Raw genomic sequence first — 26,752 nt, forward strand, 5'->3', positions numbered from 1 at the left:
CTGTTTAGTCAGCATTGAGGAGGGAGGAAGTGGGCTGTCATTTACCACTGTGTATACGCCCACATCATGGGCTGCTCAGATGTGATAGGGAGGAAATGCTTAGCATAGAAACTCACTGAAAACTGAGCATGTGTAGAGTTGCCAACACAGCTGCAAAAATCCCTAGCTGAATTGGGGACATGGACAGAAGGGGGAAATAGAGAGCAGCAGGATCAACCAGTTTTTTTTTTTTGCAGAATACAGAAAAGGAATCTCATAGTGACTGAGTGAGTATGAACAGAATGAAATATGAATACAATCTATACACTGGGGGGAGAACCTCCTGAGGGAATCGAGGATGGAAAAGGACCTGGGGGTCCTATAGATGAGAGGCTCAGCAATGCCAAGCTGCTGCTAACAAAGCAAACAGAATGGCCCAGATTCACAGAGAGGTGGGCGCACATTACGCCGCCGTAACGCAAATGCCGTACGCCACGCCGACGCAGCGCAGAGAGGCAAGGATGGAATTCAGCAAGCCAGTGCTCCCAACGTTGCACCAGCGTGGCGTAGGGAGAAAACTTTTTCGCGGAAGGGAGTTTAACCGATTAACGACCAGCTGACGCCTATATACGTCGGCAGAATGGCACGGCTGGGCAAAGTAACCTATATTTACGTCACTTTGAATTTCCCACCGTGTGGGCGCACGCCCCTGCCCCGAGCTCTGTGGCCATGCCCACGGGACCCGCGGACTCGATGTCCACCGGTGCCCAGCGATCGGGTCACAGAGCTGCAGAACGGGGGATAGGCCTGTGTAAACAAGGCATCTTCCCCCGATCTGCCTTGTGACACAACACTGATCGTCTGCTCCCTCTTATCGGGAGCAGTGATCAGTAGCCACGCCCCCACACAGTTACAATCACTCCCTAGGACACACTTAACCCTTTTCCCGCCCCCTACTGGTTAACCCCTTACTGGCATCATGGGCCCCTGGGCAAAGTAATGCTATGGGGCCCCTATAATGATGACAGTACAGGTAAACAGACATCAAGTAGGTAGGAGGCAGACTGCCTCCCCTGTGTATCTATCACTCTCAGTGCCATCATGGGGGGCCCTCAATTTTGGGACAGCGTGGGCTCAAGGACCAGCTGCTTTGGGTAAAGTGCAGGGCCCCCCCCATGCAGCTGGGGCCCCCTGGGCAGTGCCCTGGTGTGCCCTTTCATTAAGACAGCCCTGCCTTCCCTGCCAGTCACATTTACACAGTAACCAGTGCATTTTTATAGCACTGATCGCTGTATAAATGACAATGGTTGCAAAATGGTGTCAAAAGTGTCCAATGTGTCCGCCATAATGTCGCAGTTACGATAAAAAATCGCTGATCACCTCCATTACTAGTAAAAAAATAGTTATTAATAAAAATGCCATAAAACTATCCCCTATTTTGTAGACGCTATAACTTTTGCGCAAACCAATCAATAAACGCTTATTGCAAATTTTTTATTTATTTTTTACCAAAAATATGTAGAATACGTATTGGACTAAACTGAGGAATTTCTTTTTTTATATATATACCGTATTTTCCGGCGTATAAGACGACTTTCTGGATGCAAAAAAATGCATCCAAAGTCGGGGGTCGTCTTATATGCCGGTGACGGTGTCCGAGCTGCGAGCGTCCATGATTTAAAAGCCGCTCCTTCTTCTCAGCGTGTCCTGTGATAGGCGGAACACAAATCTTCCCAGCAGCGCCTCTGTTCTGTGTTCCTCCTATCACAGATGCCTTCTCATCCTCGGACGAGAGGACGTCCGTGATAGGCGGAACACAGAACAGAGGCGCTGCTGGGAAGATTTGTGTTTCCGACTATCACAGGACACACTGAGAAGAAGGCGCGGCTTTCAAATCATGGACGCTCGCAGCATGGAGACTGTCACCGGCCTGGAAACAAATCAGCAAAACGTGAGTGATGGCACTGTTGGCACAGTTGGGGAAAGTGATGGCACAGTGGGGGGAAAGCAGGGCCGGCCCTATGATGGGACCGGGTGGTACCATGGGTACCAGGCAGCACTTTTAGGGGGGCAGCATACTGATGCCCGCCAGCCCGTTCCGCTACCCAAATAAAATTGGCGTCCTTTTTTCCCCACAAATAGAGCTTTCTTTTGGTGATATTTGATCACCTCTGCGGTTTTTATTTTTTGTGCTATAAATATATATATTTTTTAACTTTTTGCTATAATAAATATCCCCAAAATTTAGAAAAATAAACTATTTTCTTCAGTTTAGGCCAATATGTATTCTTCTACATATTTTTGGTACATAAAAAAAACAATTAGCGTACATTGATTAGTTTGCGCAAAAGACATTGTGGCCGCCGGTAATTCACAGGTCCCTTTATACTCCTGGATACATGTATAGAGCCCATGGCAGGCCCTCGTTATACTCCTTTATACATGTATAGAGCCATGGCAGGTCCTCTTTATACTCCTATATACATGTATAGAGCCATGACAGGTCCTCTTTATACTTCTATATACATGTATAGAGCCACGACAGGCCCTCTTTATACTCCTATATACACGTATAGAGCCATGGCAGGTCCTCTTTATATTCCTTTACATGTAAAGAGTCTCGACAGGTCCTCTATATACATGTATAGAGCCATGACAGGTCCTCTTTATACTCCTATATACATTTATAGAGCCATGACAGGTCCTCTTTATACTCCTATATACATTTATAGAGCCATGACAGGTCCTCTTTATATTCCTTTACATGTAAAGAGTAATGACAGGTCCTCTATTTACATGTATAGAGCCATGACAGGTCCTCTTTATACTCCTATACATATACAGAGCCATGACGGTTCCCTTTAGTTATCATGATATAAAATAATGAATGTGGGGACCTTTTGGTTGGCGTGATTTTTTTTCTGGGGGGGGGGGGGCAGCATTTCATTCTTGGTCCCAGGCAGCACACTGTCTTGGGCCGGCACTGGGGGAAAGTGATGGCACAGTGGGGGCAAGTGATGGCACAGTGGGGGCAAGTGATGGCACAGTGGGGGCAAGTGATGGCACAGTGGGGGGAAAGTGATGGCACAGTGGGGGCAAGTGATGATGGCACAGTGTAGGCAAGTGATGGCACAGTGGGGGCAAGTGATGGCACAGTGGGGGCAAGTGATGGCACAGTGGGGGGAAAGTGATGGCACAGTGGGGGCAAGTGATGGCACACTGGGGGCAAGTGATGGCACAGTGGGGGCAAGTGATGGCACAGTGTAGGCAAGTGATGGCACAGTGGGGGCAAGTGATGGCACAGTGGGGGCAAGTGACGGCACAGTGGGGGCAAGTGACGGCACAGTGGGGGCAAGTGATGGCACAGTGGGGGCAAGTGATGGCACAGTGGGGGCAAGTGATGGCACAGTGGGGGCAAGTGACGGCACAGTGGGGGCAAGTGACGGCACAGTGGGGGCAAGTGATGGCACAGTGGGGGCAAGTGATGGCACAGTGGGGGCAAGTGATGGCACAGTGGGGGCAAGTGATGGCACAGTGGGGGCATGTAATGTAATGGCACAGTGAGATTTGAAAAAAGCCTGTTTCTGTCAGTGGTTGTTTCTGTCAGCGGTTCTGGCTCCCCCTCAGCTTCCAGAAAGACTAGTAGGAAGGGGGTAATCTTATATGGCGAGTATATCCCAAAACCCCAATTTTTCCTGGAAAATTAGGGGGTCGTCTTATACGCCCAGTCGTCTTATATGCCGGAAAATACGGTATATATATATATATATATATATATATATATATATATATTTTGGGGATATTTATTATAGCAAAAAGTAAAAAATATTGCTTTTTTTTTTTCAAAATTGTCGCTCTATTTTTTGTTTATAGCGCAAAAAAATTAAAACGGCAGAGGTGATCAAATACCACCAAAAGAAAGCTCTATTTGTGGGGGAAAAAACGGACGCCAATTTTGTTTAGGAGCCACGTCGCACGGCCGCGCAATTGTCAGTTAAAACGACGCAGTGCCGAATCGCCAAAAAGTGGCCCGGTCTTTGGCCAGCCAAATAGTCTGGGGCTGAAGTGGTTAAATTACCTTCTGTTGTCTCATTCTAACAAACGTAGCAATAGAACGTCTTTCTGCATTACCAAACATCGACTCATTCAATAAACGCGAAGCCATTGGCACAGAAGGTCGGTTATTCCAGAGATTGACTTCCGATCAGAACTCGTCTTCTCTTTTCCTTCCTTTTCTTTCCCCGAGGATCGCTCTCCAGCCAACCTCACAATGCTCCATTCACACCACTCAGTATAATGAGATAGGAGCCTCAGATCGGGACCCGGAGCCCGGACTTCAGCCGGTAGAGCCGGAGCTTCAAATCATGATGAATAAACATTGAGGGATGATGATGTCACAGTGTGTAAGCTGTGAGTTCTGCGCCGTCTCTATGGAATCTATGGGATAGTATCGGGGAACTGTGATTTTTTTCGGACTTGTCTTTCTGTTTTCTCCACTGCTAATTATTTAACCACTTGCTTACTGGGCACATATACCCCCCCCCCTTCCTGCCCAGGCAAAATTTCAGCTTCCGGCACCGCGTCGCTTTAACTGACAATTGCACGGTCGTGCGACGTGGCTCCCAAACAAAATTGGCGTCCTTTTTTTTTTCCACAAATAGAGCTTTATTTTGGTGGTATTTGATCACCTCTGCGGTTTTTATTTTGTGCGCTATAAACAAAAAAAGAGTGACAATTTTGAAAAAAAAAACACACAATATATTTTACTTTTTGCTATAATAAATATCCCCACTTTTTAAAAAAAAAAAGATTTTTTCTTCCTCAGTTTAGGCCGATACGTATTCTTCTACATTTTTTTGGTAAAAAAAAAATCACAATAAGCGTAAAGTGACTCGTTTGCGCAAAAGTTATAGTCCCAGATTCTTAAAGGACTTACGACGGCGCAGCGCCATGTACGCTGTCGTAAGTCCTAATCCGACCCGTCGTATCTATGCGTCTGATTCTTAGAATCAGTTATGCATAGATATCCATTAGATCCGACAGGCGTAAGTCTCTTACACCGTCGGATCTTAACTGCATTTTTTTTTTGCCTGCTAGGTGGCGCTTCCGTCGATTTCCGCGTTGAGTATGCAAATGAGGTAGATACGCGAATTCCCGAACGTACGCGCGGCCGACGCAGTAAAGTTACGACGTTTACGTTAGGCTTTTCCCGGCGTATAGTTGCCCCTGCTATATGAGGCGCAGCCAATGTTAGGTATGGCCGTCGTTCCCGCTTCGAAATTTGAAAAAGTTACGTTGTTTGCGTAAGTCGTCTGTGAATGGGGCTGGACGTCATTTACGTTCACGTCGAAACCAATGACGTCCTTGCGGCGTACTTTGGAGCAATGCACACTGGGAAATTCCACGGACGGCATGCGCCATTCCGCAAAAACGTCAATCAAGTCGGGTCACAGTAGTTAAACATAAAACACGCCCCCCCTTCCACATTTGAATTAGGCAGGCTTACGCCGACCGATTTACGTTACGCCGCCGCAACTTACGGAGCAAGTGCTTTGAGAATACAGCACTTGCCCGTGTAAGTTGCGGCGGCGTAACGTAAATCAGATACGTTACGCCCGCACAATTTTACGCGGCTGTATGTGAATCTGCCCCATAGCGTCTACAAAATAGGGGACGTAATTATGATTTTTTTTTTTTTACGAGTAATGACGGCGATCTGTGCGGACTGCGGCATTATGGCGAACGCATCGGACACTTTTGACACATTTTTGGGACCATTCACATTTATACAGCGAACAGTGCTATAAATATGCACTGATTACTGTATAAATGTCACTGGCAATGAAGGGGTTAACTCTAGGGGGCGATCAAGGGGTTAAATGTGTAACCTGGGAGTGATTCTTACTGTGGGGGGAGGGGGGTGACTGGGGGAGGTGACCGATGCTGTGTCCCTATGTACAAGAGACACAGCATCGGTCTCCTCTCTCCCTGACAGGACGTGGAGCTCTGTGTTTACACAGAGAGATCCACAGTCCTGCTCAGTTACTGGGTGGTCGTGGGTGCCTGCCGACCATCGCGGCCACCGGTCACGCGCATCGTGTTCCCAGTAACACGGCGGCGGCGCGCGCCCCCTAGTGGCTGTGAAAGACGAGGACGTCATATGACGTCCTGTCAGAACAATAGAACTATCGGCCGGTAGTGTAGTGGTTAGAGACCATTTATTAAACCACTTGCTGTCCGGGACAATTTTCTAATTTTTCACACATACTATATTACAAAAAGTATTGGGACAGCTGCCTTTACACGTACATGAACTTTTATGGACGGCCTTCCTAGAAGAGGTGAAGCTGTTATACCTGCAAAGGGCGGGGCCAACTCAATATTGAACCCTCCGGACTAAGACTGGGATGCCATCAATGTTCATGTGTGTGGAAAGGCAGGCGTCCCAATACTTTTGAAAATATAGTTTATGAATTAAATATCAGATTAGTTGCTGTGGGCTGGGTAAAAACTTGTAGCGAGTCAGATGTGGCTCTTGGATCATAGGTCGGAGGGCCTTCCCTTACATCGAGGTCCCTATAAGACTTTACGTTGGGGTCTCCAACAGTGTCTCCCTTTACATCAGGGTTACATTACATTTACATCCCTTTACATTAGTGTACTTCCTAACACACCGTCCATTGAGAGCGCAGTGCACATGCGCAGATGATGTCCCCGGTGCTGCAAAGGTAAATTTCCCCTAAACGGTGAACGGAGATAAAAGGAGATATTTACTGTACCCAGGGCCGCCATCAGGGGGGTACAGGCAGTACACCTGTAAGGGGCCCGGATGGCAACCCCCCCTTTTTTTTATTTTTATTTTTAAATATATATAAATATATTTTTATTTTTTATTAAAGGGCCAATTTAAAAAAAAATAATTAGCGGTTCAGAGGTCCCCAGGGCCACGAATGGCAACCCCCCCCCTTTTTTTATTTTTTTTTTTATAAAAAATATATATATTTTTAATATATTTTTATTTTAATTTTTATTAAAGGGCCATTTTTTTTCTTTTATAAATGTTTTTTTTTTATATATATATATTTATTTTTATTTATTTTTTATTAAAGGGCCCAGAGGTTTCTTTTTTTTTTTTTAATTAAAGGGCCCAGAGGTGGCAACCCCCCTTTTTTGGTAATTTATTTAAAAATTATTTGTGTGTATATATATATAATTAAAGGGCCTAGAGGTCCCCAGGGCCCCAGATGGCAACCCCCCTTTTTATAAAAAAAAAATTATATATTTATTTTTATTTATTTTTTTCTTTTATTATATTATATATAAAAAAAATTATTTCTTCTTTGTTTGTAAAGGCCCCCCCCCCCCCCACCTTTACAATTCGCGGCCCATGCCTAAAGCTGTGTAAGGGGCCCCATAATTCCTGATGGCGGCCCTGATACCTACAGGTAAGTCTTATTATATGCTCACCTGTAGGTATAAATTTTAAAAAAGCCGTTACTACCACTTTAAATCGGGGTCCCTTTCAGCACCCCTTTTACATCTCATCAGCGTCCTCCTTACATCAGTGTCCCCATCAGAGACCCCCTTCATATGTCAGTGTTCCCATCGGAGTGCCTCTAACACCAGTGTCTGCATCAGAATCCCCCTTACATCACAGTCCCCATCAGGGCCGGATTAACATTAACTATTGGACCCTATTGTACTATTGTACATAGTGCCCACTGTCATACACTTCTCTCCTGCACATAGTGACCACTGTCGTACTCTCCACACTCCTACACTCCTCTCCTCAAGATAAGCCCATTTGCCCAAAAAGAAAAAAGAAATCACACAAAAAAAAATATATGATGATCAACTTTGAGGATTGTAGCTCGGGGTCACAGAGACCAAACATTTGGGGGTATGTAGCTGAAGACCCACCCCACCACTGGTCAAAATATGGGGCTCCTATAATTTATGGTTCCGGAGATACGGGGTGCTTGCACAGCCTGTTAGTAGCTACATACAGAGCGGCCAGTTTAAATACAAGCTGACACACTCTGCAGCAGACTGAGAGGATGAGATCACAGGGTTTATAATAATTTTTTGCATATTACTTATGGTAACTAACCCCTCGCCACCCAGGCCGATTCTGACACTTCTCTCCTACATGTAAAAAAATAGAGTTACGCTTACCGCTAACGTCTTTTCAAGTAGTCTTTCAGGACAGCCACTATTGAGAGATAGGCTCCTCCTCTTCCTTTAGGAAACACTGCGCCAGCAGATAAATTCTCACTTCCCCCTGCCAGACCTCAGTTTTTATAAGATCACCTCCGGTCAGCTGGGGAGACACAAGAACACATTAACCACTTCCATACCAGGTACTTACGCAGCTTCCCGCCCAAGCCAATTTTCAGCTTTCAGCACTGTCGCACTTTGAATGGCAATTGCGCGGTCATGCTACACTGTACCCAAACAAAATTGGCGTCCTTTTTTCCCCACAAATAGAGCTTTCTTTTGGTGGTATTTGATCACCTCTGCGATTTTTTTTTTTTGCGCAACAACTAAAAAAAGGCTGAAAATTTGGAAAAAAAATTACGTTTTTATTTTTTTCTGTTAATTTTTTTGTAAATAAGTTTTCTCTTTCAATTACGGGCACTGATATGGCGGCACTAATGGGCACCGATGAGATGGCACTGATGGACATCGATGAGGTAGTACTGACGGGCACAGATGAGGTGGCACTGATTGGCGGCGCTGGTATGCGACACTGATGGGCACACATGGGCGGCACTGATGGGCACACATAGGCGGCACTGATGGGCACACATAGGCGGCACTGATGGGCATACATAGGCGGCACTGATGGGCACACATAGGCGGCACTGATGGGCACTCATGGGCGGCACTGGGCACTCATAGGCGGCACAGATGGGCACTCATGGGCGGCACTGATGGATACTTATGGGTGGCACAGATGGGCACTGCTAGGTGGGCACTGGGCATGGATGGGCACTGTGGGGTGGCACTGATGGACACTGGGGTGGCGCTGATGGACACTGGGGTGGCGCTGATGGACACTGGGGTGGCGCTGATGGACACTGGGGTGGCAGCACTGATTGTTGCCAGTCAGTGCCCATTTGTGGGCACTGACTGGCATCTTTTTTCTTTATGTTTTTTTTTTATTTTATTTTTAGACTTTTTTTTTTTTTTTGGCTTTTTTTTTTTTTTGCCCACCCTGGTGCTCCAGGGTGGGCATCCCTGGTGGTCCAGTGTGGCGATCCGAGGGGGGGCTGCGCTGATAAACAATCAGCGCTAACCCCCCCTGTCAGGAGAGCCGCCGATCGGCTATCCTCTACTCGCGTCTGTCAGACGCGAGTGAGGAAGAGCCATCGGCGGCTCTTCCTGTTTACATCGTGATCAGCCGTGGTTGGACACGGCTGATCACGTGGTAAAGAGTCTCCGCCGGAGGCTCTTTACCGAGATCGGAGATGCAGGGTGTCAGACTGACACCCCGCATCACCGATCGCCGCGATGCGCGCCCCCACGGGCGCGCGCGGCATGAAATCCTGCAGGACGTTCTAGAACGTCCTGTCAGGATTTCATAACCACTTCCCGGACGTAAATCGGCCATAGGCCGGGCGGGAAGTGGTTAATAACATACCATTATATATCATTATCATGTTGCGTCCTGGGCCCAGATTCAGAAAGAAGATACGACAGTGTATCTCCTGATACGCCGTCGTATCTCTGAATCCGGCCGTCGTATCTATGCGCCTGATTCATAGTGACTTACACCTTCGTATCTTAGGCTGCAATCTCACGCTGGCCGCTAGGTGGCGCTTCCGTTTGTATACGCGAGGAATATGCAAATGAGGAGTTACGCCGATTCAGAAATGAACGACCGCCCAGCGTTTTTTTTTTACGTCGTTTGCGTTCGGCTTTTTCCGGCGTATAGTTACCCCTGCTATATGCGGCGTATCCTATGTTAAGTATGGCCGTCGTTCCCGGGTCGATTTTTGAATTATTTACGTCGTTTGCGTAAGTCGTTCGCGAGCAATGCACGCAGGGAAATTTTACGGACGGCGCATGCGCAGTTCGTTCGGTGCGGGGACGCGCCTGATTACAATTTTACACGCCCCCTAGCCGCAGAATTTGAATTCCGCCAGGGGATTTACGATAAGCCGACGCAAGTTTACAGGCAAGTGCTTTCTGAATAAAGCACTTGCCTCAAAAACTTGCGGCGGCGTAACGTAAATCAGATAGGTTACGCGGATCTAAAGATCCGCTAACCTATCTGAATCTACCCCAAGAGGCAGGATTTATGAATTCTCCAATCACAAGCAGGGGGCGGGGATTGTGCTCCTCCAGGCATTGCCGGCCAAGACAAGTACTGTTAGTGAGTAAAGCGGTGATGTGGCGGCCCTTTTTGGGGGCATCAGTCAGATTGGCCGGGGGGGGGGGGCGGCTATGTCCATTTCATTCCGGGACACTGTATTGTCCTGGAATGAATGTGCCCGGGACAGACCTGCAAAATGCGGGACTGTCCCGGGCAATCCGGGGACAAGTGGTCACCCTACATCAGAGTGCCTCTAACATCAGTGTCCGCTTTAGAATCCCCCTTACATCAGAGTCCCCATCAAAGTCCCCCCATCAGATTCCCCCTTACTTTAGGTTCTCCATCAGTGACCTCTTTACATCAGTGTCCCCATCAGAGCCCCCCTCTTACATCAGTGTCCCCATCAAAGCCCCCCTCCTCTTACATCAGTGTCCTCATCAGAGCCTCCATCTTACATCAGTGTCCCCATCAGAGTCCCCCTCTTACATCAGTGTCCCCATCAGAGCCCCCCTCCTCTTACATCAGTGTCCCCATCAGAGCCCCCCTCCTCTTACATCAGTGTCCCCATCAGAATCCCCAGTGATGGTGCATCTATAGAGGGCGCCGGAGCGCCGCCCCCTCTGGCTCTCGCACCGCGGCGACAATAGGCACAGTAGCAACAATGGGCACAGTGGTGACAATGGGCACAGTGGCGACAATTAAAGGCCATAGTGGCATCAACTGGCACAGTGGCGACAATTAAAGTGGCACAGTGGCTGTGTTTGATGGCATGGCACAGTGGTGACAATTGATGGTACAGTGGCTGCGTTTGATGGCATGGCACAGTGGTGACATTTGATGGCACAGTGACTGTGTTTTATGGCATGGCACATTGGTGACAATTGATGGCACAGTGGCTGCGTTTGATGGCATGGCACAGTGACTGTGTTTTATGGCATGGCACAGCGGTGACAATTGATGGCACAGTGGCTGCGTTTGATGGCATGGCACACTGGTGACATTTGATGGCACAGTGGCTGCATTTAATAGCATGGCACATTGGTGACAATTGACGGCACAGTGGCTGCGTTTGATGGCATGGCACAGTGGTGACAATTGATGGGCCCAGTGGCTGCATTTGATGGGCCCAGTGGCTGCATTTGATGGGCCCAGTGGTTGCATTTGATGGGCCCAGTGGCTGCATTTGATGGGCCCAGTGGCTGCATTTGATGGGCACAGTGAAGCTGCAATTGTTTTTTTTTCCATTTGCGCCCCCCAAAAAATGTTGAGCACCTGCCGCCACTGAGAATCCCCCCTGCTTAAAAGTCCCCATCAAAGCCCCCTCTTACATCAGGGTCCTCAAAGGATTCCCCCTTACATCAGAGACCCCCCCCCCCTCACAGTCCCCATTTACATGGGATGGGGTTGAAGCAGAGACCACAGGCAGCTTCTGCTGACCTTAATCTTCAACCCGTGCACAATAAATCTATGCCACTGACCCCAGCTGAGGGGCGGATAAAATCTTGTAGCGGGTCCGATGTGGCCCACGGGCCGTAGGTTGGGGGACCTCCGACTTCGATCAATTTGCTCATCTCTACAATTTTATATTTGTTCTTATTTACCAGTGATAGCACCGTCCTAGACTATGCGGGGTTAATGGGAACGGTTTATGTCATTGGTGGGCTAAAGCTCAAAAAACGTTCCATCAGCGTGTGTGGAAAACTCTTGGTGAGGATGAAGATGAATCGGTGGTTAGGTCATGTCCATGGCACATTGTGACATTCCGAGGGGTTTATCATCTGTCCCTTAATTGGAGCTTTATTCCCTGATTTATAGACGGTTCCTCGGATCCACATCTGTCCTCGGAGGCCTGTTCCATCTCTCTCCTGAACATTCCTGTCTGTCCCTCACATTGCGCAAGGTACGCTATAAACAGATGAAATATTCCGGTGCAAATTCCTTCCCTATCCTCACATCAAGTCCACATTTATTCCCATTAACTCTTCCCGTCCGATGATCCCCACCGCGTTCCGTGCCTCGGGGAGGAGATCGCCTGCCGCCATCGGCACACTTTGTGGTTGTTGAAGGGTTAAATGTTAAAATTTCTTGCGGGTTTTCTGGGTCCGGAAAGAGCGATATGTGATCCAGAACTGGGAGAGCACATTCAGTCTCCTCGTATTTTTATCTTTCTTTGAGTCATTTTTGACCAGTTGTGTTTCTTTTTTTTATTATTTGATTAGGTTTTCTTTACCCTATATGATCTTTTCTGTATATGAAGAGGAGGAATGTCACACGATTGCTGGTTGGAGTCGGATTGCTCAATAAATATTGAAACAATCTGACTGCCGTGTTGAAACTTTTCTCTGTTTTTATTACCCTGAAATCTCTTTTCCGCTACTGTGTATCAAAAATCCTGTTCAGTTATGAAAAGCCCAAGCAGGGAATGTTCTATGTTACTGATGGATGATGTTCAAATGCACCAAATAAGTAACACGTGGCCTTCGAAAAAAAGCGTAAAACTGATTGCATATCGAAGGAAAATATGAAAATGCATATTTTTGCAGTACATCTGTTCAGCTTGGACCAATATATATATATATACAGCAGGGCCGTCTTAACCACTTAAGACCCGGACCTTTATGCAGGTAAAGGATCCGGACAGTTTTTGCGATTCAGCACTGCGTCGCTTTAACTGACAATTGCGCGGTCGTGCGACGTGGCTCCCAAACAGGATTGACGTCCTTTTTCTTCCACAAATAGAGCTTTCTTTTGGTGGTATTTGATCACCTCTACTGTTTTTATTTTTTGCGCTATGAACAAAAATCGAGCGACAATTTTGAAAAAAAAAACACTGGCCCAGATTCAGTAAGCAATTGCGTCTGCGTAACCATAGATACGCAGCGCAATTGCTGACTTGCGCCGGCGTAACGAGTTCTCCTGATTCAGAGAACTCGTTACGCCGACTGCAGCCTAAAATCTGCGTGGCATAAGGCTCTTATGCCACGCAGATTTTAGGCTGCATTCTTGCGATGACCGATAGGGGGCGTTCCCATTGTGGTCAGCGTATAGTATGCAAATTGCATACTTACGCCGATTCACAATGTTGCGCGCCCCCTGCGTACGCAAGTTACGTCGTTTCCGTACGGCGTGTTTAGCGTAAGGCTGCCCCTTCTAATAGAAGGGGCAGCCAATGCTAAACTATACCCGGCGTTCCCGCGTCGCGACGTTCGAATTTTACGTCGTTTGCGTAAGTTAATCGTGAATGGCGCTGGACGCCATTCACGTTCACTTTGAAGCAAATGACGTCCTTGCGACGTCATTTGCCGCAATGCACGTCGGGAAAGACGGAGCATGCGCTCTACGCTCGGCGCGGGAGCGCGCCTAATTTAAATGATTCCCGCCCCCGGCGGGATCATTTACATTGCGCGCGCTTACGCCGGGCAATTTTGCTGGCGCGCCCTCGCAATTTACGGAGCTACTGCTCCGTGAATCAAAGGGCAGCGCAAAATATTTGCGGGGGTTTTATTGCCTTTTTATTAATATTTTTTTTTTACTACTAATGGCGGCGATCAGCAATTTTTTTTGTGACTGCGACATTTTGGCGGACACATCGGACAATTTTGACACATTTTTGGGACCATTGTCATTTTCACAGCAAAAAGTGCTATAAAAATGCATTGATTACTGTGAAAATGACAATTGCAGTTTGGGCGTTAACCACTAGGGGGCACTGAATGGGTTAAGTGTGACCTCATATGTGTTTCTAACTGTAGGGGGGTGGAGCTGGACGTGTGATGTCATTGATCGTGTTTCCCTATATCAGGGAACAGACGATCAATGACAGCGCCACAACGAAGAACAGGGAAGGTGTGTTTACATACACCTCTCCCCGTTCTTCAGCTCCGAAGGACCGATCGCGGGACACCGGCGGCGATCGGGTCCCGTGGGCGCGGTCACGGAGCTTCGGACCGGGTCGCGTGCACGCGCCGGCGGCACGCGACCCCACGGCTGGGCTTAAATGGCCACGTACAGGTACTTGGGTGTTCCCAGCCGTGCCATTCTGCCGACGTATATCGGCGTGAAGGGGTCCTTAAGTGGTTAATAGCATCATGGGCCCCTGGGCAAAGTAATTCTCTGGGGCCCCTACAATGATGACAGTGCAGGTAAACAGACATCAAGTGGGTAGGAGGCAGACTGCCTCCCCTGTGTATCTATCACTCTCAGTGCCATCACGGGGCCCCCAATTTCAGGGCAGCATGGGCTCAAGGACCAGCTGCTTTGGGGAAAGTGCAGGGGCCCCTCATGCAGCTGGAAAACCTGGGCAGTGCCCAGGTGGGCCCTCTCATTAAGACAGCCCTGATATACAGTTGTGCTCATAAGCATAGGCATGCGCACAGGGTGTGACACCCTAATCATCCTGTGCTGCACAGATTCCCCATGCTGCTTGGCTGCAGAGAAAGGGACTCGGGAATCTCTCAGCCCCTTTCTCTGTCTCAAAAGTGGGATATCAGGAGTATGGTTAGGCCCCTGATATCTCACCAAAGCCCCCCCTATGGTGCTCTTAAAAAATTGTAAAAGAAAATAATAAAAAATTATTGTAAAAATATATTATAAAAGACATTAAAAAGAATAAAACGTAATAATAAAAAGACAACAGTCCCCGCCCACTGACACCATCCACTGTTCTTTACCATATATATATATATATATATATATATATATATATATATATATATATATATATATATATATAATGTATTTATATATATATATATATATATATATATATATATATACACACACACACGCATGTGTGTCTTTCTGCTTTGGGGTGCAGACCCTAATGTAATAGGCTGCGCACACCTATGCTCATAAGTTTACATACCCTGTCAGAATTTATGATTTCTTGGCCATTTTTCAGAGAATATGAATGATAACACAAAAACTTTTCTCCCACTCATGATTAGCGTTTGGCTGAAGCCATTTATTATCAATCAACTGTGTTTACTCTTTTTTATATCATAATGGCAACAGAAACGACCCAAATGACCATGATCAAAAGTTTACATACCCTGGCGATCAGGGCTGGACTGGGACAAAAATGTAGCCCCGGACTTCATCCAGACCGGCCCACTTTAATTGAATAAAATGCTACCCCCCCCCCTAAAAAAAAATCATGCCCACCAAAATTCCCCCACATCCATTATTGTATATCATGAGAGGGCGAGGGAGAGAGAGGTGGGGTTGTGGGAAAGGGGGTGAGTGTAAAAGAGAGAGGGAGTGAGTGAGAGAGAGGGGGCTGAGAGACAGCAGAGGGGGCTGAGAGACAGCAGAGGGGGGCTGAGAGACAGAGGGGGGTCTGATAGACAGAGGGGGGATGGAGAGACTGGGGGGGCTTAGAGACAGAGGGTGGGGGCAGAGATACAGGGGGTCTGAGAGACAGGGGGGGCTGAGAGACAGGGGGCTGAGAGACAGAGAGGGACTGAGAGAGGGGGCTGAGAAACAGAGGGGTGCTGAGAGACAGAAGGGGGCTGAGAGACAGGAGGGGCTGTGAGACAGGTGGGCTGAGAGGCAGGAGGGATGAGAGACAGAAGGGGGCTGAGAGACAGGTTGCTGAAGGTTTTTTTCAGCGGGAACGCGGGGGGACGCAGTTCCGGCACCTCCTGGATTGACTGTATGTAATGGCAAGGGGCGCTGGGGTGTGCTGCAGGATATTGATGCTCACTGCTGGGGATCTATTTTTGCAGGGGGAGTCTGTTGTTGCTGAGGAGATCTATTGTTGCTGGTGGGGGACCTATTGATTCTGGGGGGTCAGTTGTTGCTGAAAGAGATCTACTGTTGGGGGAGGGGTCTATTGTTGATGGCTTCCAGAGAGTCTAATAATGATGGCTGTGCGGAGATCTGTTGATGCTGCTGGAAGTCTATTGTTGCTGGGGGGGGGGGGTTGATTTTGTTGTGGGTGGTCCATTGTTGTTAGGGGGATCTATTGTTGCTGGCTGCATGGGGATCTATTTTACTGATTTTCTTGATATCAATACCAAATTCCACTACAAAATTATACTTGGCTCTATATTGTCTAAAAGGGGCATTACTGGGAGGTGGGTAGGGGCGGAGAAAAGAGGTGACTCGGAAAGGAGGAGTTCCCGCACCTATTGTCTGAGAAAAAAAGCACTGAATAAAGTTAATTTCTTTACGTTTTCTTTAAGTTAATTTCTTTACACAAAGTTGTTCATTTAAAATATATTTCTAAAACACAGCCTGAACACAGCAATAATTACACCCCAAAATACATTCTGCCACTCCTCCTGAGAATGGCGGTACCTGTCAGGAAGGGCACGCCAGCAATCAAGATGGCAACTATGGATGTTCTGCATGTCCCACTGAGAAGGGCTGCGCGGGCACGTTTGCGTGCACGGTTGCACACGCGCATCTATGCGCACGCACGCTTGCGCACTAGTGCCACGCGAAATGCCAACATCATTGTGCACGGGCGCACACGCGTCCAGTAACGTTGTGGCGCTAATAGACTATATAGACTGCCTTACTTCCTTGAATCGGTGCTGTCCGGTCTACAGCGTTACCCGAGACCCCTGATTGTCGTTTGCCTGTATCCTGCTCCAGCTGACCCTACCTGGCTTGCTTCTGACCATCCTTGCTTATCTGCCTGCATTCGACCTCGGCCTGTGTTGACTATGTTCCTGCCTGCTTCTCCTGCTACCCTGCTACCAGCCTGTTGCCAAACTTGCCTGTACCCGAAACCATGTTCCTGCCTGCTACCCTGCTACCAGCCTGTTGCCAAACTTGCCTGTACCCGAGACCATGTTCCTGCCTGCTCTTCCTGCTACCCTGCTACCAGCCTGTTGCCAAACTTGCCTGTACCTGAGACCACGTTCCTGCCTGCTCCTCCTGCTACCTTGCCGCCAGCCTGTTACCGAACCTGTTTGTACCTGACCCTGGTCCAGTGTTCGCCTGCTTTGGACTTGTGTGCCTACTCTTCCAGTCCATCTGCCCGCACCTGCCTGAGCTCCAGCCCCCAATCCGACAGCTGTTCCTGGGTCCGTTCCAGTTCCTGCTTCAGTTCCAGTCCAGCTCATCAACCAGCAACCTTGCAAGGCTCTCGTGTGACTCTGGACTCCTGCGCCTCCTGTTTTCCCTACCAGGGGCCTCGAGTCAGTGGTGTAAGAGAAGCCTCCCTCTGCATACCAGACTCTTCCACCACGTACGCGGCAATACCACACGTGTGAGACTTTTTCACAGCCTGGCCATATAGAGAGGCCCAACATCCAAGGAGCACCATCAGGTGTTCTAGGGTCATAAATTACACACATAAATTCCTGACCACCTATCACATTTTTGAAGGCCCTTCATATTTCTAACACAGAGCATGTGCATACCAATTATACCCCAAAATACATTCTGCTGAGGGTAAACATAAGACTACCTGTGGTTTTAGTAGTGGAGTGGTCCAAAGAGGAGAGGATTGGCCCAGGCAGCAGATAGGAATGTGGTCGGCGACCATTTATTATTTTCATTCCACTTCCTTCCTCAACTCAAATCCACAGAGGAGAGGATTGGTCCAGGCAGCAGATAGGAACGTGCTCAGCGACCATTTATTATTTTCCTTCCACTTCACAACTATGTTGCGTCTTTGTGTTGGTCTATCACATAAAAATCCTAATACAATACATTTATGTTTTTGCTTGTAACATGACAACATGTGGAAAATTTTAAGGGGTATGAATATATTTTCAAGACACTGTAAAAGGTCATCAAGAAATTAGATGTGTAATTTATGCTCCTAGAATGCCTGAAGGTGCTCCCTGCATGTTGGGCCTCTGTATGTGGGCAGGCTGTGCAAAAGTCTCACACATGTGGTATCGCCATACTCAGGAGGAATAGCAGAATGTATTTGGGGTGTAATTGGTATGTACATGCTGTGTGTTAGAAATATGAAGGACCTTCAAAAATGTGATAGGTTGTCAGGAATTTATCAGTGTAATTTATGACTCTAGAACACCTGAAGGTGCTCCTTGGATTTTGGGCCTCTCTATGTGGCCAACCTGTAAAAAAAGTCCCACACATGTGGTATTGCCACACTCAGGAGGAATAGCAGAATGTATTTGGGGTGTAATTGGTATGTACATGCTGTGTGTTAGAAATATGAAGGGCCTTCAAAAATGTGATAGGTTGTCAGGAATTTATCGGTGTAATTTATGACTAGAACACCTGAAGGTGCTCCTTGGATTTTGGGCCTCTCTATGTGGCCAACCTGTGAAAAAGTCTCACACATGTGGTATCGCCACACTCAGGAGGAATAGCAGAATGTATTTTGGGGTGTAATTGGCATGTACATGCTGTGTGTTAGAAATATGAAGGACCTTCAAAAATGTGATAGGTTGTCAGGAATTTATTTGTGTAATTTATGACTCTAGAACACCTGAAGGTGCTCCTTGGATTTTGGGCCTCTCTATGTGGCCAACCTTTTAAAAAGGCCCACACATGTGGTATTGCCATACTCAGGAGGAATAGCATAATGTATTTGGGGTGTAATTGGTATGTACATGCTGTGTGTTAGAAATATGAAGGACCTTCAAAAACGTGATAGGTTGTCAGGAATTTATTTGTGTAATTTATGACTCTAGAACACCTGAAGGTGCTCCTTGGATTTTGGGCCTCTCTATGTGGCCAACCTGTGAAAAAGTCTCACACATGTGGTATCGCCATACTCAGGAGGAATAGCAGAATGTATTTTGGGGTGTAATTGGCATGTACATGCTGTGTGTTAGAAATATGAAGGACCTTCAAAAATGTGATAGGTTGTCAGGAATTTATTTGTGTAATTTATGACTCTAGAACACCTGAAGGTGCTCCTTGGATTTTGGGCCTCTCTATGTGGCCAACCTGTGAAAAAGTCTCACACATGTGGTATTGCCATACTCAGGAGGAATAGCAGAATGTATTTTGGGGTGTAATTGGTATGTACATGCTGTGTGTTAGAAGTATGAAGGACCTTCAAAAATGTGATAGGTTGTCAGGAATTTATTTGTGTAATTTAAGACCCTAGAACACCTGAAGGTGCTCCTTTGATTTTGGGCCTCTCTATGTGGCCAACCTGTGAAAAAGTCTCACACATGTGGTATTGCCATACTCAGGAGGAATAGCAGAATGTTTTGGGGTGTTGTTGCAAGTATGCATATGCCGTGTGTGAGAAATAACCTGTTACTATCACAATTTTGTGTAAAAAAAATGTATTTCCTAATTTTCACAAAAATTGTGGGAAAAAATGACAACTTCAAAAAACTCACCATGCCTCTTACTAAATAACTTGGACGGTCCTTCCTAAAAGGGGTAATTTAGGGGGGTATTTGTACTGTCAGTATATCAGGATTGATCAATTTTCAATGATCCGTAGCATAGTTTGCAAACTCTATAACTTTCGCACAGACTAAATAATATACACTAATTTGGGTTCGTTTTACCAAAGAAATTTAGCAGTATAAATTTTGGCCTAAATTTATGAAGAAAAATTACTTATTTGCAACATTTTATAATATTTTTTTTACAATTTCACTTTTTTTTCACTTATATCGCTTATGTGCTGACTCCACTTAATCCTGTAGTGACAGGGGCTCTTTAACCACAGAGGTGTGAAGGGTTTTGCGAAGAAGGTATGGGCAGGGCCGTCTTAATAGCATCATGGGCCCCTGGGCAAAGTAATGCTCTGGGGCCCCCGACAATGATGACAGTGCAGGTAAACAGACATCAAGTAGGTAGGATGCAGACTGCCTCCCCTGTGTATCTATCACTCTCAGTGCCATCACGGGCCCCCCAAATTTCGGGACAGCGTGGGCTCAAGGACCAGCTGCTTTGGGGAAAGTGCAGGGGCCCCTCATGCAGCTGGGGCCCCTGGGCAGTTCCCAGGTGTGCCCTCTCATTAAGACAGTCCTGGGTATGGGGGTTCCTGATCTAGTAAAGTCTCCCTCTTTTTGCAATAGTTGAAGATGTTCTATGGTCACAGCGTACATTTCATTTCATAACATCGGCCTTCTCATAACAATAGGAAAAGAAAATTCGACAAATTCGTTTAACAATTTTTTTTTTTGAAAATTTGATAGTTTGAAAATCCAAAAAATACCCAAATTTGGAAATTAAAAAAATTTGGAAGTTCGAAAATCCCAAAATTCTAAAATTCTATACATGAATCTATCCATTGCATATAGGGGGGCGGAGTGGAGAGAGGGGGCAGCGCCAGGGCGCCCCTATTGGACGGGGCCACAACTGGTCCGCCCTTATATCAGATTACCCCTTATATCAGTGTTCCCCCTTATATCAGACTCTCCCTTACATCGGAGTCCCCCCTTATATAAGATTCACCCTTTACATCAGAGTCCCCCTTATATCAGATTCCCCCTTTATATCAGATTCCCCCTTTACATCAGAGTCTCCCTTTACATCAGATTCTCCCTTACATCAGAGTCCACCTTTATATCAGATTACCCCTTAGATCAGACTCTCCCTTACATCAGTGTCCCCATCAGAGTCCCCCATTACATCAGTGTCCCCATCAGAGTCCTCCCTTACATCAGTGTCCCCACCAGAGTCCCCCTTACATCAGTGTCCCCATTACATCAGTGTCCCCATCAGAGTCCTCCCTACATTAATGTCCCCATCAGAGTCCTCCCTTACATCAGTGTCTCCATCAGAGTCCTCCCTTACATTGGTGTCCCCATAAAAGTCCTCCCTACATCAATGTCCCCATCAGAGTCCTCCCTACATTAATGTCCCCATCAGAGTCCTCTCTTACATCAGTGTGCCCATCAGAGTCCTCCCTTACATCAGTGTCCCCATTAGAGTCCTCCCTTACATCGGTGTCCCCATCAGAGTACCCCCGTACATCAATGTCCCCATCAGAGTCCTCCCTACATCAGTGTCCCCACCAGACTCCTCCCTTACATCAGTGTCCCCATCAGAGTCCCTCCTTACATCAGAGTCCCCCTTACATCAGTGTCCCCATCAGAGTCCCCGCTTACATCAGTGTCCCCATCAGGTTCCCCCCTTACATCAGTGACCCCATCAGAGTCCTCCCTACATCAGTGTCCCCATCAGAGTCCCCCTTACATCAGTGTCCCCATCAGAGTTCCCCCCCCTTACATCAATGTCCCCATCAGAGTTCCCCCCCTTACATCAGTGGCCCCAATCAGAGACCTCTCTTACATCAGTGTTCCCATCAGAGTCCTCCCTTACATCAGTGTCCCCATCAGAGTCCTCCCTATATCAGTGTCCCCATCAGAGTTCCCCCCCTTACATTAGTGTCCCCATCAGAGTCCTCCCTTACATCAGTTTCCCCATCAGAGACCTCTCTTACATCAGTGTCACCATCAGAGTCCTACCTTACATCAGTGTCCTGATCAGAGTCCTCCCTTATATCAGTGTCCCCATCAGAGTCCTCCCTATATCAGTGTCCCCATCAGAATTCTCCCTTACATCGGTGTGCCCATCAGAGTTCCCCCTTACATCAGTGTCCCCATCAGAGTCCCCCTTTACATCAGTGTCCCCATCAGAGTCCCCCCTTACATCAGTGTCCCCATCAGAGTCCCCCTTTACATCAGTGTCCCCATCAGAGTCCCCCCATCAGAGTCCCCATAAAAAAACAGGGTTCTGGTTTTCAGGGGGGGATGTTTAGGAATCACTCCGGCGTCATATATTCTCAGGCCGGGAATATTCTCCATTGAAGCCAGATGTGGAATGGTGACATAAGTCAGGACACCGCGGTGTCTGAACCTCGGCAGATGCTTTGGCCATCATGGTGCCAAGATGATGAAAGACGAGCAGGTAGCGCGAATATCCGCCGCCGTCTGAGTTTCCTCATCTCTGCGGATGATCTGACTCGGGAGGGCGGGCAGTGAAGGGGCTGAGATTCTTTTTCTTGATGACCTTATGATGAAATGATGAATGTCCTCTCACTGCCCACTGATGTGTCGTCCTCCTCCTCCGTACTCCTCCTCCCGGAGTCTGGTCCTCCCACTTCCTCCGCCGTCTGCTATGAAACTCCAAAGTTTTGGGAGCCAGGGAATCACGGAGACTGAAGTGGGAAAGTGGCAGCTGCTCCTCCGGCTACCGGTCTGGCAGAGGGATCAGAGTCTGGAGTATGGACCACTGGAGAGGACTTCTGGCCACCTGGGTGGTGTGCCTTCTCCTAGGTGAGCTGATAGAAAGGACACATCGTCTCCTGCTCCGGGGACCGCAACCCAATTGGTCAGAACCACCACCGGCTCTGCCTTTAGAATCTCACTAGGCGTCAGGGTTCTCCTCCGGGCAGCGTAGCGGTTAGCGCCTCTGACTTGCAGCACTGGGGTTCTGGGTTCAAATCCTGGCCAGGACGCCATCTGCATGGAGTTTGCATTGTGAGATTAGACTGTAAGGGCAATGACTGATATATATATAGTACAGTGCTGGTGCTCTACAAGTTCAGCACTTAGTGACTTAGTGGTTAGCACCGAGGTCCCTGGTTCAAATCCTGCCCAGGACACCATCTGCATGGAGTTTGCATTGTGAGATAAGACTGCAAGCTCCTTAAGATCAACGGCTGATGAGAATCTATAGTGAAGTGCTGGTGCTCTACAAGTTCAGCACAGTGACGTAGTGGTTAGCACTGCTGCCCTGCAGCACTGGGGGGTCCTCGGTTCAAGTCCTGCCCAGGACACCATCTGCATGGAGTTTGCACTCTAAGATTAGACTGCAAGGGCAATGACTGATGTGAATATATATAGTACAGTGCCGCATCATTTGCTGGGGCTCTATAAATTCAGTGGCTTAGTAGTTAGTACTACTGCCCTGCAGCACCGAGGTTCCCGGTTCAAATCCCGACCAGGACACCACCTGCATGGAGTTTGCATTGTGAGATTAGACTGTAACCCTCCTTAAGGGCAAAGACTGATGAGAATATATAGTACAGTGCTGGTGCTCTACAAGTTCAGCACAGTGACTTAGTGGTTAGCACTGCAGTCCCTGGTTCAAATCCTGGCCAGGACACCATCTGCATGGAGTTTGCATTGTGAGATTAGACTGTAAACCTCCTTAAGGGCAATGACTGGTGTGAATATACAGTACAGTGCGGCATAATTTGCTTGAGCTCTGTAAATTCAGTGGCTTAGTAATGCTGCCCTTCAGCACCGAGGTCCCCGGGTTCAAATCCCAACCAGGACACCATCTGCATGGAGTTTGCTTGACCTCCCTAGGCTTCTTATACAGGACGTGATGTGTATGTAAAGTGTCATATATGTTGCCAGTGTGATATTAATACAGCTTAGTGATTAGCACTGGGGGTCCTCGGTTCAAATCCTGACCAGGATGCCATCTGCATGGAGTTTGCATGATCTCCCTGTACGTCTCAATTGGAAGGGCAGGGAGGGATGTGTAAAAGAAACTACTGCAAATGTTGGATGGTGATATAAATACAGCTCAGTGGTTAACACTACTGCCTCGCAGCACCGGGGGTCCTCGGTTCAAATGCTAACCAGGACAATCACTGCATGGAGTTTGCATTGTAAGATTAGACTGTAAGGTCTTCAAGGGCAGGGGCTGATGTGAATATATGGTAAAGTGCTGCATAATTTGCTGGTGGCTTAGTGGTTAGTACTACTGCCTTGCAGCACTGGGGGTCCCCGGTTCTTATCCTGGCCAGGACGCCACCTGCATGGAGTTTGCATGATCTCCCCGTGCTTCTTGGATACTAGGACAGGAAGCGATGTGTATATAAAGTGCTGCAAATGTTGCCCGGTGTGATATTAATACAGCTTAGTGGTTAGCACTGGGGGTCCTCGGTTCAAATCCTGACCAGCACACCATCTGCATGGAGTTTGCATTGTGAGATTAGACTGTAAACCTCCTTAATGGCAATGACTGATGTGAATATATAGTACAGTGCTGAGTAATTTGCTGGGGCTCTGTAAATTCAGTGGCTTAGTTGTTAGAAATTCTGCCCTTCAGCACTGAGGTCCCCGGGTTCAAATCCCGACCAGGACACCATCTGCATGGAGTTTGCATGATCTCCCTGTGCTTCTTAGATAGGAAGTAATGTGTATGTAAAATGTCATATATGTTGCCAGTGTGATATAAAGACAGCTTAGTGGTTAGCACTGAGGTCCCTGGCTCAAATCCTGACCAGGACACCATCTGCATGGAGTTTGCATTGTAAGATTAGACAGCAAGCCCCTTAAGGGCAGGGACTGATGTGAATATATGGTAAAGTGCTGCACAAATGGATGGTGCTCAATACATATGGCTTAGTGGTTAGCACCGCTGTCTTGCAGCATTTGGGGGTCCCCGGTTCAAATCCTGACAAGGACATTGACTGCATGGAGTTTGCATGATCTCCCTGTGCTTCTTATATAGGAAGTGATGTGTATGTAAAGTATCATATACGTTGCCGGTGTGATATAAAGACAGCTTAGTGGTAAACCCTGGCCAGGACACCATCTGCATGGTGTCCTGGTTGGGATTTGAACCCGGGATGCATGGAGTTTGCACTCTGAAATTAGACTGTAAACTCTGTAGGGGGTGGGGCAGGGACTGATGTGAATATATATATATATAGTAAAGTTCTGCATTGATTGCCTTGCTTGAAAATTTCAACAGGGACCCCCCCAGTGCTGTACTAACCACTAAGATCTATGTATATCATACTGGCAACATATGCAGTACTTTTAACCGAGGATTTTAACCGAGGGCCCCCCAGTGCTGCAGGGCAGTAGTACTAACCACTAAGCCACTGAATTTTTAAAGCATCTTTGGAGTATAGGAGAAATCCATAGAGAACATGCAAACTCCATGCAGATGGTGTCCTGGCCAGGATTTGAACCAAGGACCCCCTCCATGGATTTTTTCTACACTCCAAAGATGCTTTAAAAATTCAGTGGCTTAGTGGTTAGTACTACTGCCCTGCAGCACTGGGGGGCCCTCGGTTAAAATCCTGTCCAGGACACCATCTGCATGGAGTTTGCATGATCTCCCTGTGCTTCTCAATTGGAAGGGCAGGGAGTGATGTGTATAGAAAGTACTGCATATGCTGCCAGTATGATATAAATACATCTTAGTGGTTAGTGCAGCACTGGGGGGGGGGGTCCCTGTTGCAAATCCTGACCAAGACATTATCTGCATGGAGTTTGCATGAATCCCTGTGCTACTTAGCTTTTGGCAGCAGGGAATGATGTGTATGTAAAGTCCTGCATATGTTGCAGGGTGATATAAATACAGCTCAGTGGGTCCTCAGTTCAAATCCTGACCAGGACAATCACTGCATGGAGTTTGCATTGTAAGACTAGGCTGTAAGCTCTTTAAGGGCCGGGGCTGATATATGGAAAAGTGCTGCATAATGTGCTGGTTCTATACCAATTCAGCTGAGTGGTTAGTACTACTGCCTTGCAGCACTGGGGGTCCCTGGTTCTTATCCTGGCCAGGACACCACCTGCATGGAGTTTGCATGATCACCCCGTGTGCTTCGTAGATTGTGAGGACAGGAAGCGATGTGTATATAAAGTGCTGCAAATGTTGCCGGTGTGATATTAAGACAGCTTAGTGGTTGGCACTGGGGGGTCCTGGGTTCAAATCCTGACCAGGACACCATCTGCATGGAGTTTGCATTGTGAGACTGTAAGCTCCTTAACCACTTAAGACCCGGACCTTTAGGCAGCTAAAGGACCCGGCCCCTTTTTGCGAATTCGGCACTGCGTCGCTTTAACAGACAATTGCGCGGCCGTGCGACGTGTCTCCCAAACAAAATTGGCGTCCTTTTTCCCCACAAATAGAGCTTTCTTTTGGTGGTATTTGATCACCTCTGCGGTTTTTATTTTTTGCGCTAAAAATAGAGCGAAAATTTTGAAAAAAATGCAATATTTTTTACTTTTTGCTATAACAAATATCCCCCAAAAACATATATAAAATTCATTTTTTTTCCTCAGTTTAGTCCGATACGTATTCTTCTACCTATTTTTGGTAAAAAAAATCGCAATAAGCGTTTATCGGTTGGTTTGCGCAAAATTTATAGTGTTTACAAAATAGGGGATAGTATTATTGGAATTTTTATTCATTTTTTTTTTTTTACTAGTAATGTCAGCGATCAACGATTTTTATCGTGACTGCGACATTGTGGCGGACACTTCGGACAATTTTGATGCCATTTTGGGACCATTGTCATTTATACAGCGATCGGTGCTATAAAAATGCACTGTTACTGTGAAAATTACACTGGCAGTGAAGGGGTTAACCACTAGGGGGCGCTGAAGGGGTTAAGTGTGACCCTATGTGTTTCTAACTGTAGGGGGGCGAGGCTGGACGTGTGATGTCATTGATCGTGTTTCCCTATATCAGGGAACACACGATCGATGACGGCGCCACAGTGAAGAACGGGGAAGGTGTGTTTACACTCACCTCTCCCCGTTCTTCAGCTCTGTGACCCGATGGCGGGACACCGGCGGC

At 47.2% G+C, this 26,752-nt stretch overlaps 1 protein-coding gene across 9 annotated transcripts in view; it reads left to right on the forward strand.

Annotated features, from left to right (window-relative positions):
• Positions 1–22,323: 22,323 nt before the first annotated feature.
• Positions 22,324–26,752, forward strand: part of ITGA11 (integrin subunit alpha 11) — a 303,932-nt gene continuing 299,503 nt past the window's right edge. For all 9 annotated transcript variants that reach the window (XR_005747817.1, XR_005747814.1, XR_005747815.1 and 6 more), the window contains exon 1: positions 22,324–22,476. Coding sequence is in view for 1 of the 9 variants with exons in the window: in XM_040342234.1 (XP_040198168.1) it covers positions 22,425–22,476 (52 nt within the window). In the remaining 8 variants the exon portion in view is untranslated. The remainder of the gene's footprint in view (positions 22,477–26,752) is intronic.

The sequence above is a fragment of the Rana temporaria genome, chromosome 3, assembly GCF_905171775.1.
Source record: "Rana temporaria chromosome 3, aRanTem1.1, whole genome shotgun sequence".
Taxonomy (NCBI): domain Eukaryota; kingdom Metazoa; phylum Chordata; class Amphibia; order Anura; family Ranidae; genus Rana; species Rana temporaria.